A 15,516-nucleotide genomic window follows, 5' to 3' on the forward strand; every position below is an offset into this window, starting at 1 on the left:
TAGGAGTAGGAAGTTGGTGAGTTGGGTAAATAAAGCTTTATACTAGTACTTTGGGAATGGAAATTGAGGAGTCCCTGGTTGGCTGAGTCAGTAGAAAATACAACTTTTTTTGTTGGGGAGGGGGGAGACAGTGCACTTATGTACGATAAAAGGACAGAGGGAAAGCAAGAGAAAGAATCTCAAACAGGCCCCATGCTCAGCACAGAGCCCATTTGTGGAGCTCCATCTCACAACTTGAGTTTGTGACGTGAGCCACAATCAGGCGTGAGGCCCTCAACTGATTGAACCAGCCAGGCCCTCCCACAACATGTAACTCTTGATTTCAGAGTCATGAGTTGAAGTTGCCTATTAGATGTAAAGCTTACTTAAAAAAGGAAATTGAAATCATGGCTCTGTCAGCAGCTTGTTTGGGTTTCCACAGGTCACTTAGCTTTTATAGACTTTGTGCTTTAATTTGGTAACGACTGAGTTGGGGATGATATCCCAGGTTGAAATAAGCACTATGACTTTATAATTTTAACATCTGTGTTTTGATTGTTTGTCTTTTCGTTATCTTAAAGGAATCTGTATATTTTTATGGCCTCTGTTTTAGTACCTCCATAGAATAAATTAATATTCTTTACATTTAGGAATAGGTTTGTTTGAGGACTTTTACTTTAACATGTAATACCAATTAAATTAGAGCATAGCATTTTAGTTGTATGCTTAAAATGCTTAATGCATAGAGATATCAAAAAAAATAGGATTATTTCTTCCCTGACAGAAATAATAATCAATTTTAAGGAAGATTCCCCCCCCAAAACTATGTTAAATGTGTTGTTTATGGGTCATGGGGAAAATCTCAAGAGGGGTGATTTACAAGCTGTCCTTTTCCACAGATTTCCTGAATGATGCTAGCTTATTTTCCTAGGCAGTGTTCCCACATGGATAATAAAGTGTCTCTGATGATTCAGAATCTTACAGGCACTATGATAATTGGTGCTTTTATCAAGGGTGGTTTCAGCTTCCACCCATATAAATGTTGATTTATTCTCTTAAAGATTTTACCTCAACATTGAAGGAACTTCTTGAAATTGTGAAATTCTTGTTTAATCTGTTGTAAAGAGTAAATTTTTTTATTTCTTCTTAAGATTTTGTTCTTTTTTTTTTTTTAAGTTTATTTTGGGGAAGGGGAGGCAGAGAAAGATCCCAAGTAGGCTGTAGCACAGAGCCGACATGGGACTCAAACCCACCAACTGTGAGATCATGACCTGAGCCAAAATCGAGAGTCAAACCCACCAACTGTGAGATCATGACCTGAGCCAAAATCGAGAGTCAGACGCTTAACCAACTGAGCACCAGATGCCCCAAGATTTCATTTTCTAAGGGAGAAATTAACACAGATGCTTTTTAGTTCACTGGTTGCTATCCATTCATGATTTTTAAAAATTTGGTTTCCTGTATAGAGAGGTTTTTTTTTTTTTAACTAGATGACAGAAAACAAAAATAAACTACTCAGAAAGGAAGATGATGACACTACAATAAAAATAATAGTTGAGGAATTCTAGAGGATGATAACTGACTAAAATTAGATATAGTCGAAAATATCTTTCAATTCTTAGGCCTTTGTCTTACTATTAAGGTGAATTGTTCATCTTCTGAGATGGAGTAGTTTTATAGAAAAAAAAGAAAAGTCATTAAAACCTTCACTGGATATGGGCTGCCAGGCTGGCTCTGTCAGTACAGTGGGTAACTCTTAATCTCAGGGACATGAGTTCGAGCCCCACTTTGGGCAGGGGGCCTACTTAAAAAGAAATTAAAAAAAAAAATCTTGGAGCACCTCAGTGGCTCAGTTGATTAAGCATCCCACTGTTGGTTTCAGCTCAGTTCATGATCTCATGGTTCACGGGCTTACGCCCCACATGGAGCTCTGCACTAACAGCGCAGGGCCTGTTTAGGATTTTCTCTCCTGTTCTCTCTTCTCTCCTACTCATGTGCATGTACAAGCACATGTGTGCACACATGCACACTCTCTCTCTCAAAATAAATAAACTTAACAGTCTTCACTAGATAAATTACTTTCAGAGATAATATTGTGTTGACTAGCTGACCAGCTACCAGCTTTGCTTGTGGATATACTTTAGGAGTTAAGATGACTTGTAAGAAGGGATATAACCCTAACATTTGTGGAAGAAGCTTTGTGACAGAGGAAAAGTAGTGGCTAATTTGAGATGACTTGAGCCAACAAGTGTTTTTTGAGCATTGATTATTGATAACCAGAGTTCAGATTCCATTATTAAAAATGTCAACTTTTAAAAAAAATTTTTAATGTTTATTTTTGAGAGAGATACAGAGAATGAGTGGGAGAAATGGCAGAGAGAGAGGGAGACACAGAATCCAAAGCAGGCTGCAGACTCTGAGCTGTTGTAACACAGAGCTTGACACGGGGCTCCAACTCATGAACTGTGAGATCATGACCTGAGCCAAAGTCAGACACCTAACCGATGGAGCCACCCAGGTGCCCCTGTCAGAACTTTTAAAAACTCTGTTTATTTTTAAATTTTGACAATTTAAAATAAACAGGCTGTTGGCTGGCATGTCATTGCACTTGATCTTAATTAATCTAAGAATTTTTATTGTGATACATTTTTGTAAGGAACTTTGATAAGTAATTTCATTTTGTACATTAGAAAGCGTCTTTGGAGTCTACCAGAGGTTTACCATATTGCTTTCTTTGGATAAACTAGCTTTGTTTTCCATAACATATTACTCAGAACACTAATTCTATAGAATATATTTTGAAAGAAAAATATTTGATGATTTCTTGAGATACTGCATATTCTCTGTGTGGAAAATCACACAGACATTGACACTTGAAGGCTTTTACAAGTTCTGCACTTGAAGGAGCCTTTTAAATTTTATATTAAAACCATTGTTTCTATACTTAAGTTGATTATAGGAAGTTTTTAAAATATATAATGCTTGTTAACATCTTTGAGAATTAGTATCATATGGTTGTAATTTGAACAGTGTTGTATAGAAGATTTTTTTCAGATTAAAATCATGAATCTCCCTGTTCCTCTACTTGCCATTTTTGATAGACGATCTTGTTGTATTGCTAATCGGGCCACTCATTATTCTGGTCTGTATCTTGCAAATCTAGCATTTGTGACTTTGTGATTTCTTTTTAAGAACAGCCTTGTTGAGAGGCAGTATGGTATACTAGATAAGTGCATGAATTATAGAATCAAATTATGAGAGTTTAAGTCCTGGCATTGTTATTTATCCTTGGGCAATTTATTTGACCTTTCTGTACCTCACTTTTCCCATCATAAAATGCAAACAGTATCTGTCTCACAGAGTTATTGTGAAAAATCTAAAATGCTTTTAGAATAATGCCTGGCACATGGTAAGTGGTTAATAAGTGTTAATTGTTAGATACAGCATGATCACAGAGTATGCAAAAGATTTGTAGGTAATATATAGGAAGATTTAGAGACTAACACTCTAAAGCATAAGTCTAGTTTCATAGGTGACCTGCCACCTTTTTTTGTAAATAAGATTTTGTTGGAACGTAGCAATGCCCATTTGTTTATGTATTATCTATGGTTGTTTTCATGCAGAGTTGAGTAATTGCAGTAAAAACTGTATGAGCTGCAAAACCTAAATATTCACTAGTATGGCCCTTTATGAAAAAAATTTGCCAATTCTAGATCTAGATGGTAATAAAGGCTTTATATTGGCATGTGCTAAGTAGTAATGAATATCTCCTCTTATTAATACTACTCACTGAACAAATATTGAATAGACTTCTGTAGAATATATGTGAAAAATTTGAAGAGACTGTATACTGGTTTAAAAATGAAAATAATCATTCATATTTCCATTCCCAGAGATAGCCATTGACATTTTGTATATTTATTTTCAGCATTTATTCCTCCTCTGCAGCAGATATAGTTACATATAGCTTGAAATTAATCTTTATTTATATTTGGCCTCATTTGTTTAATACTATTTTGTGACTTACTTGATACAAAAATACATTCCTACTTCACTGAAAAAGTTTGATTAATGTTTCTAATTGACTTTCATGAAATATGTATACATAATTAAATAGTACCCATTGTTGGAGATGTAGGTTGTAGCAAACTTTGTGCAAATACAGATAATGTTGGGTTCAATATCTTAGAGCATGAACGTTTGTTTTGACTTATCTCTTTGGAATAGATGTGCAGATGTGGTTACAGGGATAAAGGATAATCAGTATTTTCTGATCACTAGTGGGTTAAAATCTTTTTTAAGGAATCCAAGTTAGTAATCATAGGTTAATTAATTTTCTTCTTAATATCTTTAGGAAAAAATTGATTTTCAGCATGCTCATGGATTACAAGAATTGGAATTTATTCGAGGACATTCTGATACAGAAGCAGCAAGACTGTGTGTGGACCAGTGGCTAAAAATGCCAGGTATTCTTTAGAGATCAAAGTGCAACACTGAGATTATTGAGCTTCCCTAAAGTCTTAATGCATTATGTTCATATTATTCAGTTGCTAATAAGTGTAAAAAGTATTGAAATTTAGTTTCAGTAATTTATAATGACATACTTTACCAGTTGTCTTTCTACATTAACAAATGTGTATTTTGAATAGGTCATCCTTGATCTCATTAGATATTGCTCATTTATTTATTTGTGTTATTTCATATCTATTACATGAAATAGTGCATATGTCTGTGGGAGGGTTTTTAATAGATTATTTGGGGTCAGGAAAGACTTCCCTAATGAAATGGAATTTAAGCTGAGATCTAAAGAATTCATGTTTACTTATTTATTCATCAATGCAGCCTGTATAGATATTTTGTAAGAAAGTGTCCACATGGGAGTCTCCTCTAAAGCATGAGGTAGCTTCTTCTCTAACTCTTTGTAGACCTGAGATCCCTGAAAGAGTCACTATGGAATATTTTCCCCTAGCAGATAATTTGATGGAATCTTTAAGAGGCAGTGGGACACTCATACCATGGTAGCTTTTCTAGCCTGTCTTGTAGATAAAACAATGAGCCTTTTAAAGGCTTGGGATATCCACAGAAACCTTACCTGTGGATATAATCTAGCAGAAGATTTAATTTAAAAAGCCATTAGAAATATCTCTGCATGCAGGGGCACCTGGGTGTCTCAATTGGTTGAGTATCTGACTCTTGATCGAGGCTCACGTCATGATCTCAGGGTTTCTTGAGTTCGAGCCCTACCATCAGGCACTGTGCTGACACTGTGGAGCCTAACTGGGATTCTCTCTCTGCCCCTCCGTCACTTGCGCTGTGTGTGTGTGGCTCTCATTAAACATAAATAAACATTAAAAAAAAAAAAAAAGAAAAAGAACTGTGCATGTAGTACTCAACTTGAACCTAGATATCTTGTTGTTCTGAAGTTGTCTTCAGAGGAGTTTTCGTTGAATCAAATACTACTAATAAGATTATTCCAAAGTTCTCTAATACAGTTTTTACCGTTAGGTTGAATTGAAATGTTTGCATGTTTGTCTCTGTCAGACTGCACACTCTGTGGGGAAAAAGACCAAGGTTGATAATTCTTTTTTGTGTGAGTGCCTAAAAAGAATGCTCAGCTTAGAGATACTCAATAAATGCTGGTTGAATATTAGCCAGAATAGGCTGTAAACATTTGCATATGAATACAGAAAGAAGCCTAGGACTTGGGTTCCAAATGTGACTGCCCTTCAACTAAACAAAAGAATTGTTTGGCATTCCAGACCTACTTTAGCAAAAGATACTTAGAAACTGTGGTAAATGGTTTTGCCTCTTGGGTTGTTCTTTGTTAAGGTTTAGTGTTATAAAAAAATTTCCTCTTGATAAGCATTCTGTTCTTAGTGCAAGTTAATGACTCATTTCAGTGGTTTCTCCTTAGCTACATCAGAGTCACCTGGGAGCTTTTAAATACATACCTTGGCCTCACCACCAGAGATAATTCTAAGACATCTGTAGTTTTGGAAAGAGTGCTAGGTAGTTTTGATAGGGAAATGGACTATTTTATTTATAAGATCTCTTCTAAAAATAGTTTATTTTATGTCACTCTAACATCTTCAAATCCTGTCTAGAATGCTAGTTGGGTCCATAATGTCCCTTCAGGCCTACCCCGGCCTCCAGGTTGGCAGAATATTCATTCTAAATGGATTCATGAGCATCTGTTTATGTAGCTGTCTGAGCACGTCGGGGAAGAACAAATGACTCATTTAGCTGTGTCTTTATGTCTTGGCAAGACTTGTTAATTTATATATCTTCAGGTCATACCTGATTCATTGGTGGCTGATGAGCTGGATTTAAGATCTTTAGTTATACTCTTTTTATGTGATCATTTTATTTTTTTGCTTGCTCCCTGCAACACAACTATAAAACTAAAGTTTAAGATCTATTGCTAGAACAACTGCTCTAGCACCGACTATATTTAGTACGATGCTATTCCATAAATTATCTTTAAAGAGTGCTAAGGTATTTGAATAGGGTATAGCTGGGGAAACAGAGATGAGTCATTGTTTTCTTTAATTACAGAAAGTGAGATTCTACTTTAAAGTAGCACTAAAGGACTTGTTCAGTCTATTCCAAAGTATCTGGCTTTGTAATTCAGTTCTTTGATTAGAAGTAGTTTAAGTACTTTATTTATAATTACTCTAATGGATTCATCTTTTATAGATCTTTACAGTTAGGCCAATTTGCATACATTTGAATACTTCATAACTTAAAAACAACACTCTGTACTATATAAGGAAAGAGTTGTTTAAATTTGTGTATTTTGAAAAATAAATTCTGTATTTTGCCTTTTCATGGGAAAAGTTTATTTTCTTTCAATTGATTGTTTTCTGCTATTGTTTTTGGCCAGAACCTTTATTTGGCTAAATAAAGATCAAAATGAAGCAACATCTAGAATGTGGACAGACAGTAAATAAAAATTGTCATAGTTCTGACTACATTAGAAAATTAAGGATAAAAAGATGCATTGCCATTTAATGCCTCTTTAAGATTAAAATATGATTAATGCTATGCTGTTCAGTGTTGGCAGAACACATTGACAAGCATTTTGGCAGCTTTTAATGGAGGCCTTCCCCCCATGAAGACTAAAACAGCAGAAAAGCAGTTGAAACCTTAAGTTTATATAATAACCATTTGGAGATCTTAAAACTAGGTACTGTTAAAAGAATAATAATTCATTCTATTTAAATCTTTAAATTCTATTTAAATCTTTAAATCTGCCATAAAGATAAATGACTTAGTTTTCCACTGAATGAAATATTCAAGGCATTGAAACAATCCGCAAATAATGATAAAAGGGAGTCAATAATCAAACCATCTGTGTATAACCATGTGATATCCAGTCAGAATCTTCCTGGCAGTTTTACATTTCATGGTTTATACAGTGTAACTACAAAAATTCCATCATATATCATGCATTGGGAATTTCTCTGAGAACAAAATTTGGCCAGGGGTATTAGGAGTTGTGTGATTATAAAGAGAGGGGATGAAGAATGGACCAGAATAAAGGAAGATTAATTAAGAAAAAGTAGTGAAAGGGGTGCCTAGCTGGCTCATTCAGTAGAGCCATTGACTCTTGATCTTGGAGTTATGAGTTCCAGCCCTTCGTTGGGTGTAGAGTTTACTTTAAAAAGAAAGAAACTAGAGATAGGCAAACTTTGAAAGGAAAAAAAGAGAGATGCCTGGGTGGCTCAGCTGGTTGAGCATCCAACTTCAGTTTAGGTCATGATCTCACAGTTGTTGAGTTGAGTCCTGCATCAGGCTCCGTGCTGACTACTCAGAGCCTGGAGCCTGCTTCAGCTTCTGTGTTCTTCTCTCTCTCTTCCTCCCCAACTGGCCTGCTCGCTCTCTCTCTCTCAAATAAATAAAGTTAAAAAAAAAATTTTTTTAATGAAAGCAGAATAAGAAAAGGGACAAAATAGAATAAATAGAAAGGAAAGAGGTAGTAACAATAAGTAAATCTTTTCTTTGTGTTCTGCAAATTTATTACTGAGATCTGCATTATTTGATATCCAGGTTGGAACTTAGTGATCAATGGCTGGTTTCTTCAGGAAGTACCACTCTTGTTCTCCTTGCCCCCCTAAATTCTCTACTCTTCCTGCTCTCCCAGTTGCATTTTTAAACGTAATTTTCAGAGAACTCCAATCTTTTATGATATAGCTAAACCTTCTAATGTGTTTAAGATCGTTAAAAGAGGGAAAAATATTAGAAGATCTTTGCCAATTTTCATAAATGAGGAGGGTAGGGGTCTGTGGAGCAACTGCTTTTCTAATCAGTATTTAATGTTTGACATTTCCTGGCTGTTGAACATAAGAAAACAGTTTTTTCCTCAAGAGAATGTTACTTAAAGATGTTTACAGCTTTTAGGACATCTCGCTGGCCCAGTCAGCGGAGCATGCGACTTTTGATCTCCGGGTCTTGAGTTCAAGACCCACACTGGCTGTAGCAATAATAAACATACAAACAAACTTAATACCCGTCACCTATTTTGAAAACAAAATGGGGTGGTCAAGTCAATAGAGCATGTGACTCTTGATCTCCTGTTGAGATTTTGAGCCCTACATTGCATGTAAAAATTACTTAAAAAATAAAATCTTTAAAAAAAATGATGTTAACAGTTTTATTTGTCCCAAATAAATATTTTTAGGTTTTATATATTTGATTAGAAAGCCAAGAAACATTTACTTACAATTAGGATTCCCTAGTCAATGCTATATCGTAGTTTTTATTGTTTTGCTATAATTTTGATTACATGTTCAAAAGACAGATATCTGAAGTAGGAACTAAGAATTTGTATTCCAATAATGCAGGACTCAAAACAGGCACAATTAATTCTGGGAAAAAAAGTTCATTCCGAAGAGGAGGCCAAATGCAGGTGTCTGGGAAACCAATTTTATGTCCCATAATGCACTGTAACAAGGAATTTGATAATGGACACCTTCTCTTAGGACATTTGAAAAGGTGAGTGTGATGCTTAGAATAGTGGATACTGAAGAGCAAATGTGTTACAAAGTGATTTCATATAATGAAAGCGTGATGCACTCATGCCATTATAGTCATATTCTAAACAAATCATTTTATGCTTTCATGATGTTATTTTAAATTTGTATTTCTTAGGTTTCCTAGAAGGCTTAATATCGGGTTTCTCTAGTGGTAATTCTTTTCTTTAAAGACATGTAGCATTTAAGTATGTATTTATTCCTAATATGTCTCATAAAATTCTGAACAGATTTTTTACATTGATATGCAGTTGAATCTGTTGTAGAGAAATCCAGGCCATAAATGCAAATTTCAAGAGACACACTTACAGATATTTGGTTTAGCCTAAAGAAAGCTAATATGGTATTATAAAACAAATGTTAAAAACAAACCAAATGTAGCAAAATTAATAATAAATATTCCATATATAAACCCATCTTATTAACTTACTGGATTTTTTAATAGTAGAGCTTGAGAAAGTAAATATCAGGGAGAAGCAGTTTTAAAGGCATTAAACATTCCTACCTTTATAATCTCTCCTAATAGTTTAAAGATGGAAATTGAGAGTTTAGGGTCTCGCAACCTTTTTCATTTCTAGATGTCTCACCCTACTGATGCATTTACCTATAGAGGCTTCTGTACGCCTTCAGCGTTCTATAAATAACTGGGTAGCACACTGTATCTAGGGAGTTTTTTAAAGTCTTTGAGGCAGTTTAAAATGACACATAATAAATGATTAAAATGAATATTAAAAGTATTAAAAGTCATTTTTTAAGAAACTGGTGTGTGCCAGAAATCTTGACATGAGATTATAATTCCATTGGTTCATTTATAATTATTAGTAAATATTGTGGCAAATAGGGCAAAAAGGAACATACGGTGGCTCTGTGTATGGCACTTAGGAGCCATCTGATATTTCTTGAATATGAAAAACATTTTCAATATTTCTGTAGAAAAGTATCAATTTCTGAGTGTGGTGTGTATGTGTAAACAAATAATCAAATGCTTAACAAATGAAACAACATAGTTTGGCTCCTAAAATGTGGACTTTTCTAATGTTACCTTTCTTTTGCTGGGTAGGTTTGATCACTCTCCATGTGATCCAACAATTACACTACATGGACCATCCATCAATTCCTTTGCTTGTGTAGTATGTTATAAAAATTTTGCTACTCAACAGCTATATAGGGATCATCTTTTTGCTAAGGTAAGACCATGTCCTAAAAGTAGGTATTTTTCCTAGAGAACCATGGAATTCAATATAGGTGTTTTCTTGCTGCTCTTAAGCCTGCAGTCACTAACGATGCACATAAGGGTCAAGATAAAATGATTTGAAACACTAAATTTTTGTGTGCAGGTCAACTTCATTACTGAAAGCCAGCACTCCTAAAGGTTATCATAGAAACCCTTCCTTTGATGGAGTTGTTCTGTGGCATTAACCTCGTTCAAAATGCTTATGATGAGAACTAGAACCTTAGTCTTATTGTCCACTGTCTTCCACTACCTGTTGAAATGTCGGAGCCATGTAGTGAAATAAACAATCCCTTTATTAATGCCAATATTAAGAAATCTAGTATATAAAAAGTTATTTTATGTAACTCTTATAGAGGAACACAGGGTGATTCATGGCATATGCAAGTCTGTATAATATATGGTTCTGTTGTGCATGTTTACCATATTTGAAATTATATATCTATAATGACTTATTAACATTACAGAATGTTAATTGTGTAATATGTTCACTGTGGAAAAAATTTTTAAGTTTAAAAAAAATTTTTTTTAATGTTAGTTTTGAAAGAGAGAGACAGACAGGTTGCCTTTTAGTTGTGTTGATTCTTTCCTTTGCTGTGCAGAAACTTTTTATTTTGATGAAGCCCCAGTAGTTTATTTCTGCTTTTATTTCCCTGGCCTTGGTAGACATATCTAGAAAAATGTTGATATGGCCAATGTGAGAGAAATTACTGCCTGTGCTCTCTTTGAGGATTTTCATGGTTTCAGGTCTCGCATCTAGGTCTTCAATCATTTTTAATTTATTTTTATGGATGGTGAAAGAAAGTGGTCCAGTTTCATTCTTTTTTTGTTTTAATTCTATTTTTTTTAATGTTTATTTATTTATTTTGAGAGAGAGAGAGCGAGAAAGAGAACCCCAAGCAGGCTCCACACTGTCAGGACAGAGCCTAACAATGGGCTCAAACTCACGAACTGGGAGATGTCAACTGAGCCACCCAGGAGCCCCCAGTTTCATTCTATATCATCTTGCTGTCCAGTCTTCCCAGCACCATTTGCTGAAGAGACTATCTTTTTCCCATTGGATATTCACTTCTCATTTGTGAAATATTTATTGACCATATAATTGTGGATTTGTTTCTGGATTTTCTGTCCCGTTCCATTGATCATCATTTCTATTTTTATGCCTGTACCCCACTGTTTGAATTACTGTACCTTTGTAATATAACTTGAAGTCTGGAATTGTGTTAGCTCTAATTTTTTCTTTTTCAAGATTGCTTTGACTCTTTGGGGTCATTTGTGGCTCCATACAAATTCTAAGATTATTTGTTCTAGTTCTGTCAGAAGTGCTGTTGGTATTTAAATGGGGATTGCATTAAATTTGTAGATTGCTTTGGGTATTAGAGACATCTTAACAATATTTGTTCTTCTAGTTCATGAGCATAGAACATCTTTCCATTTGTTTGCATCATCTTGAATTTCTTTGATCAGTGTTTATAGTTTTCAGGTCTTCCACCTCTTTAGTTATATTTATTCCTAGGTATTTTATTGGTTTTGGTGCAAGTGGTTCAATACACACAAAACAATCAACGTGATACATCAGTAAGAAAAAGGATAAAAAACAAATCATTCAGTAGATACAGTGAAAGCATTTGACAAAGTACAGTATCCATTCATGATAAAAATCCTTCAACAAAGTAGGTCTAAAGGGAGTATAACCTCAACATAAAAAAGACCTTATGTGAAAAACCTACGGCTAACATCATACTCAATGATGAAAAACTAAGAGCTTTCCCTTACGGTCAAGAACAAGACAAGAATGTCCACTCTCACCTCTTTTATTCAGCATAGTACTGGAAGTCCTCACCACAGCAGTTGGGCAACAAAAAGAAATAAAAATTTCTTGGTAAGAAAGAAGTAAAACTTCCAGTATTTGCAGGTGACATGATTCTATATATCGAAAACCCTAAAGGTTTTAGGAAACTACTAGAACTAATAAATTAATTCAGTAAAGTAACAGGATACAAAATCACTGTACAGAAATCTGTTGCAATTCTATACCCTAATATGAAGCAGCAGAAAGTGAAATTAAGAAAAAATCTGATTTACAGTTGTACCAAAAACATTTATAAATATTTTTATATAAGATGAGGTGTGTGAGTTGTTCTGTAATAAGAAAAGCAGTATGTTCGGAGGACCTAGGTGGCTCATTGGTTAACCATCTGATTCTTGATTTCGGCTCAGTCATGAGCTCACGGTCAGTGAGTTCGAGCACCAGCTCTGCACTGACCGTGTGGAGCCTGCTTGGTATTCTCTCTCCTCTTTCTCTGCCCCACTCCCTGCCCCCTTGCATGCACATCCCTCCCTCCCCAATAAATAAACTTTAAAAAAGAGAAAAACCGTGTGTTGTAAACATTAACGCTTAAACATTTGTTGAATCAATGCATACACTTTGTCAATGAATAGCATTCTACTGTATGAATATATTACAGTTTATTTAATTTCCTATTAGATGTACTTCATTTTTTCTGTTATTAAAAACAATACCACATTAAATATCCTGTTAGCTAAAAACCTATAATGAATCATAGCTATGACTACAGCTATATGCTGAGTACTGTGAATCCTAGCAAACCATCAAACCTGGGGATGATTTAAGGGACTCCCAACACAAGTGGTAACCTTGATACTGGCAAGAGGTTAATTGTAATAGGACAGTGACATGATGAAAGTAATGCTTTATACCTTTTACAGCTAGAAAGACTTTTAATTTTAGGACCCAATTCCTTCTCTTTTTTAGAGATTACCAAAGAGATCGAGTGGTATTAGGATGGTAGCAGTGTTCAGGGTGGATTCATAGGTGTGGAAAGGAGGTCACTTTAGGTGACTTTTGCAGTAATTTAACTTTGAGATGAAAAAAGGCTTTACTTAGGTAATGGCATTTAGAATAAAGACCTAAAAGTGAAGGAAAAAGAAATAACAAGTCTTCCTATTGTGACAGAGATTTGAGGAGAGAAGACAAAAAGGATACAAGAGGACTGTGTTCCATAAATTTTTTTGGTGTTTTCAGTTGGTCACTAATATTCTTCCTTTTTCAAAACTAGAGTTCTTTCAGGGCATGTTTCACTATTTCAGGCTGTAAGTGTTTTGTCTACTTTAATGAGCAAATTATTTATCTTTTTTCTTTAGTAAATCTGAATAGGTATTTGAACCTTAATTAATACTCTCATTTGTATTTCCCCAAATTTCATTAATTTGTTCCCCTTTTTTTCACTTATTCCATGCTATTTTGTTTGGTCTCCAGGAAGTAAATTTATGATATTTATCTTCCTGGGAAGCATGATAGTAAAATAGAGCAGTTTGATGTCCAGACAGACCTAGATTCTACTGTCGCTTTTATTAGCTGTATGTACTCAGTAGGCTACTGAATATCTCCGAGCCTTATTCATCTCTAAAATAAAATCGTTATCCTTAAATGCAAGATTGATGAGAAAAATTTAATTCTATATAAAGCAGTTAGGGTTTAACAAACAGCTCTTATTGAATGTTCCTTATTGCTTATTTTTTGGAGTGTTCATCACCAAAACTCTAAAGGAAACTGGTATGCACTAAATTATAATTGCCTATCTTAAATCAGCCAGAAGAGGTCACTAGCAGATTGTATACCTATGTATTCTATTTTGTAAAGTTGGCATTCTTCCGTGAAAGAATGAAATGACCACAATTTGCATTCTTTGCCTTGCTTCCTTGCTCTTTCCCTTTTATCTCCAATTTCTTCTGTCTGTGCTAGTGCTTCTTAAACTTTATACATAAATCACTTGAGAATCTTGTTCAGTGCAGGCTCTGATAAAAGATCTGAGGTGGGACCTTGGATTCAAGATTCCTAACAAGCTGGTAAGTGATGCCAGTGCTTCTTGTCCTTGGGTCACACTTTGAGTAGCCAGTGTCTAGTGGTTTTTGACATTAAAGACATTCAGTGAGTAGTATATTACTAGGTAGCTTCCTGCTTTTCTCCCTTTTTGATGGAGGTGGTCGAGGACATAGCATAAGCGTTAGTCTATCTCAGTGTCAATTGTGGGTCAATAGGCACAACCACTCTTTCTTATTCTCTTCCTAGGGCAAGCCTATCATTGAAGGTGACTTTTTCCCTCTTGTTAGCCCATTCTCCCTAGCCATAGGCAACCTGTAAACTAGAGTTTTGCCATTCATATAAATGGAATTTTAAAATATGTGGCCTTTTGTGACAAGATTCTTTCATTTACCATAATGTTGTCAAGGTACATCCATGTTGTAGCATATCAATACTTCATTCCTTTTTATTGCCAAGTGACATTCCAGCATATGGATATATGCCACTTTTTCTTTATTATTTCATCAGTTAGTGGACACTTGGATATTTCTACTTTTTGGCTATTGTGAATAATGCTGCTATAAATAAATCTACAAGTCTTCCTATGAATATATCTTCACTTCTCTAACAAGTTAAATTGTTGAATCATATCATAATTATGGTTAATTGTTTTGGAGAACTGCCAGATTGTTATCCAACACACTGTACCATTTTACTTTTTTACCAACACTTATTATGTGCCTTTTAAGATAGCCTAGATCCTAGTGGGTATGAAGTAATATTTTGTGGTTTAACTTTGTTTATATATGCAAATATTTATGGTGTGTTTTAATATAGCTGGAAATACAGTGGTACAAAAGAACTGAGTAACTATTTCCCACTTCTTCCCCTCGTTTGCATGAGCTAATATGCTATACTTTTGCAATTGGTCTATTTCAATAAAATTTTATGTAGGATTATATTCTGTTGAGCAAGTACTTTAAACAAGTTTTATGTTGAATCCATTTATAATTCACAATTGAACTAAGAATTATTTTGTTAGTGTTATTCAAGTTGGGGACATTTGTGTAAATTGGTGTTTAGGAAATGCCTTTAATGCTCTTATTTAGAACCTTCTAAGTATCTTCTCGGATGTGATCTTCTGCATGGCACTCACGAAATTAAAATGGGGTGAGGTATAGTGGAGAGAGCATAGAATTTACAACCAAAGGTGTAAGACTGTGTTTGAATGGTGATTTTGTCTTGGAGGGAAGTGTTGACTTAACTAAATTTTAGTTTTCTCATTTGTAAATAATGAAAATAGTACTTCATGTGATTATCCTAAGGACTAAATGGAAACACATTTTGAACCTTAATGTGCTTCTTCACATGTGCTCACTCTAAATGTAAATTTCTTATTCCTCTTTCTGTTGCATTTTATTAGCACTCAGTAAACTTTCTACATCCCT

The 15,516-nt window shown here is 34.6% G+C and overlaps 1 protein-coding gene across 6 annotated transcripts in view; it reads left to right on the plus strand.

Annotated features, from left to right (window-relative positions):
- Positions 1-15,516, plus strand: part of ZNF451 (zinc finger protein 451) — an 84,851-nt gene that overhangs the window by 35,489 nt on the left and 33,846 nt on the right. For all 6 annotated transcript variants that reach the window (XM_029945363.1, XM_029945365.1, XM_029945366.1 and 3 more), the window contains 3 exons: positions 4,334-4,445; positions 8,823-8,973; positions 10,072-10,198. In XM_029945363.1, the coding sequence (XP_029801223.1) occupies positions 4,334-4,445; positions 8,823-8,973; positions 10,072-10,198 (390 nt within the window). The remainder of the gene's footprint in view (positions 1-4,333; positions 4,446-8,822; positions 8,974-10,071; positions 10,199-15,516) is intronic.

The sequence above is a fragment of the Suricata suricatta genome, chromosome 7 (assembly GCF_006229205.1).
Source record: "Suricata suricatta isolate VVHF042 chromosome 7, meerkat_22Aug2017_6uvM2_HiC, whole genome shotgun sequence".
NCBI classification, from domain to species: domain Eukaryota; kingdom Metazoa; phylum Chordata; class Mammalia; order Carnivora; family Herpestidae; genus Suricata; species Suricata suricatta.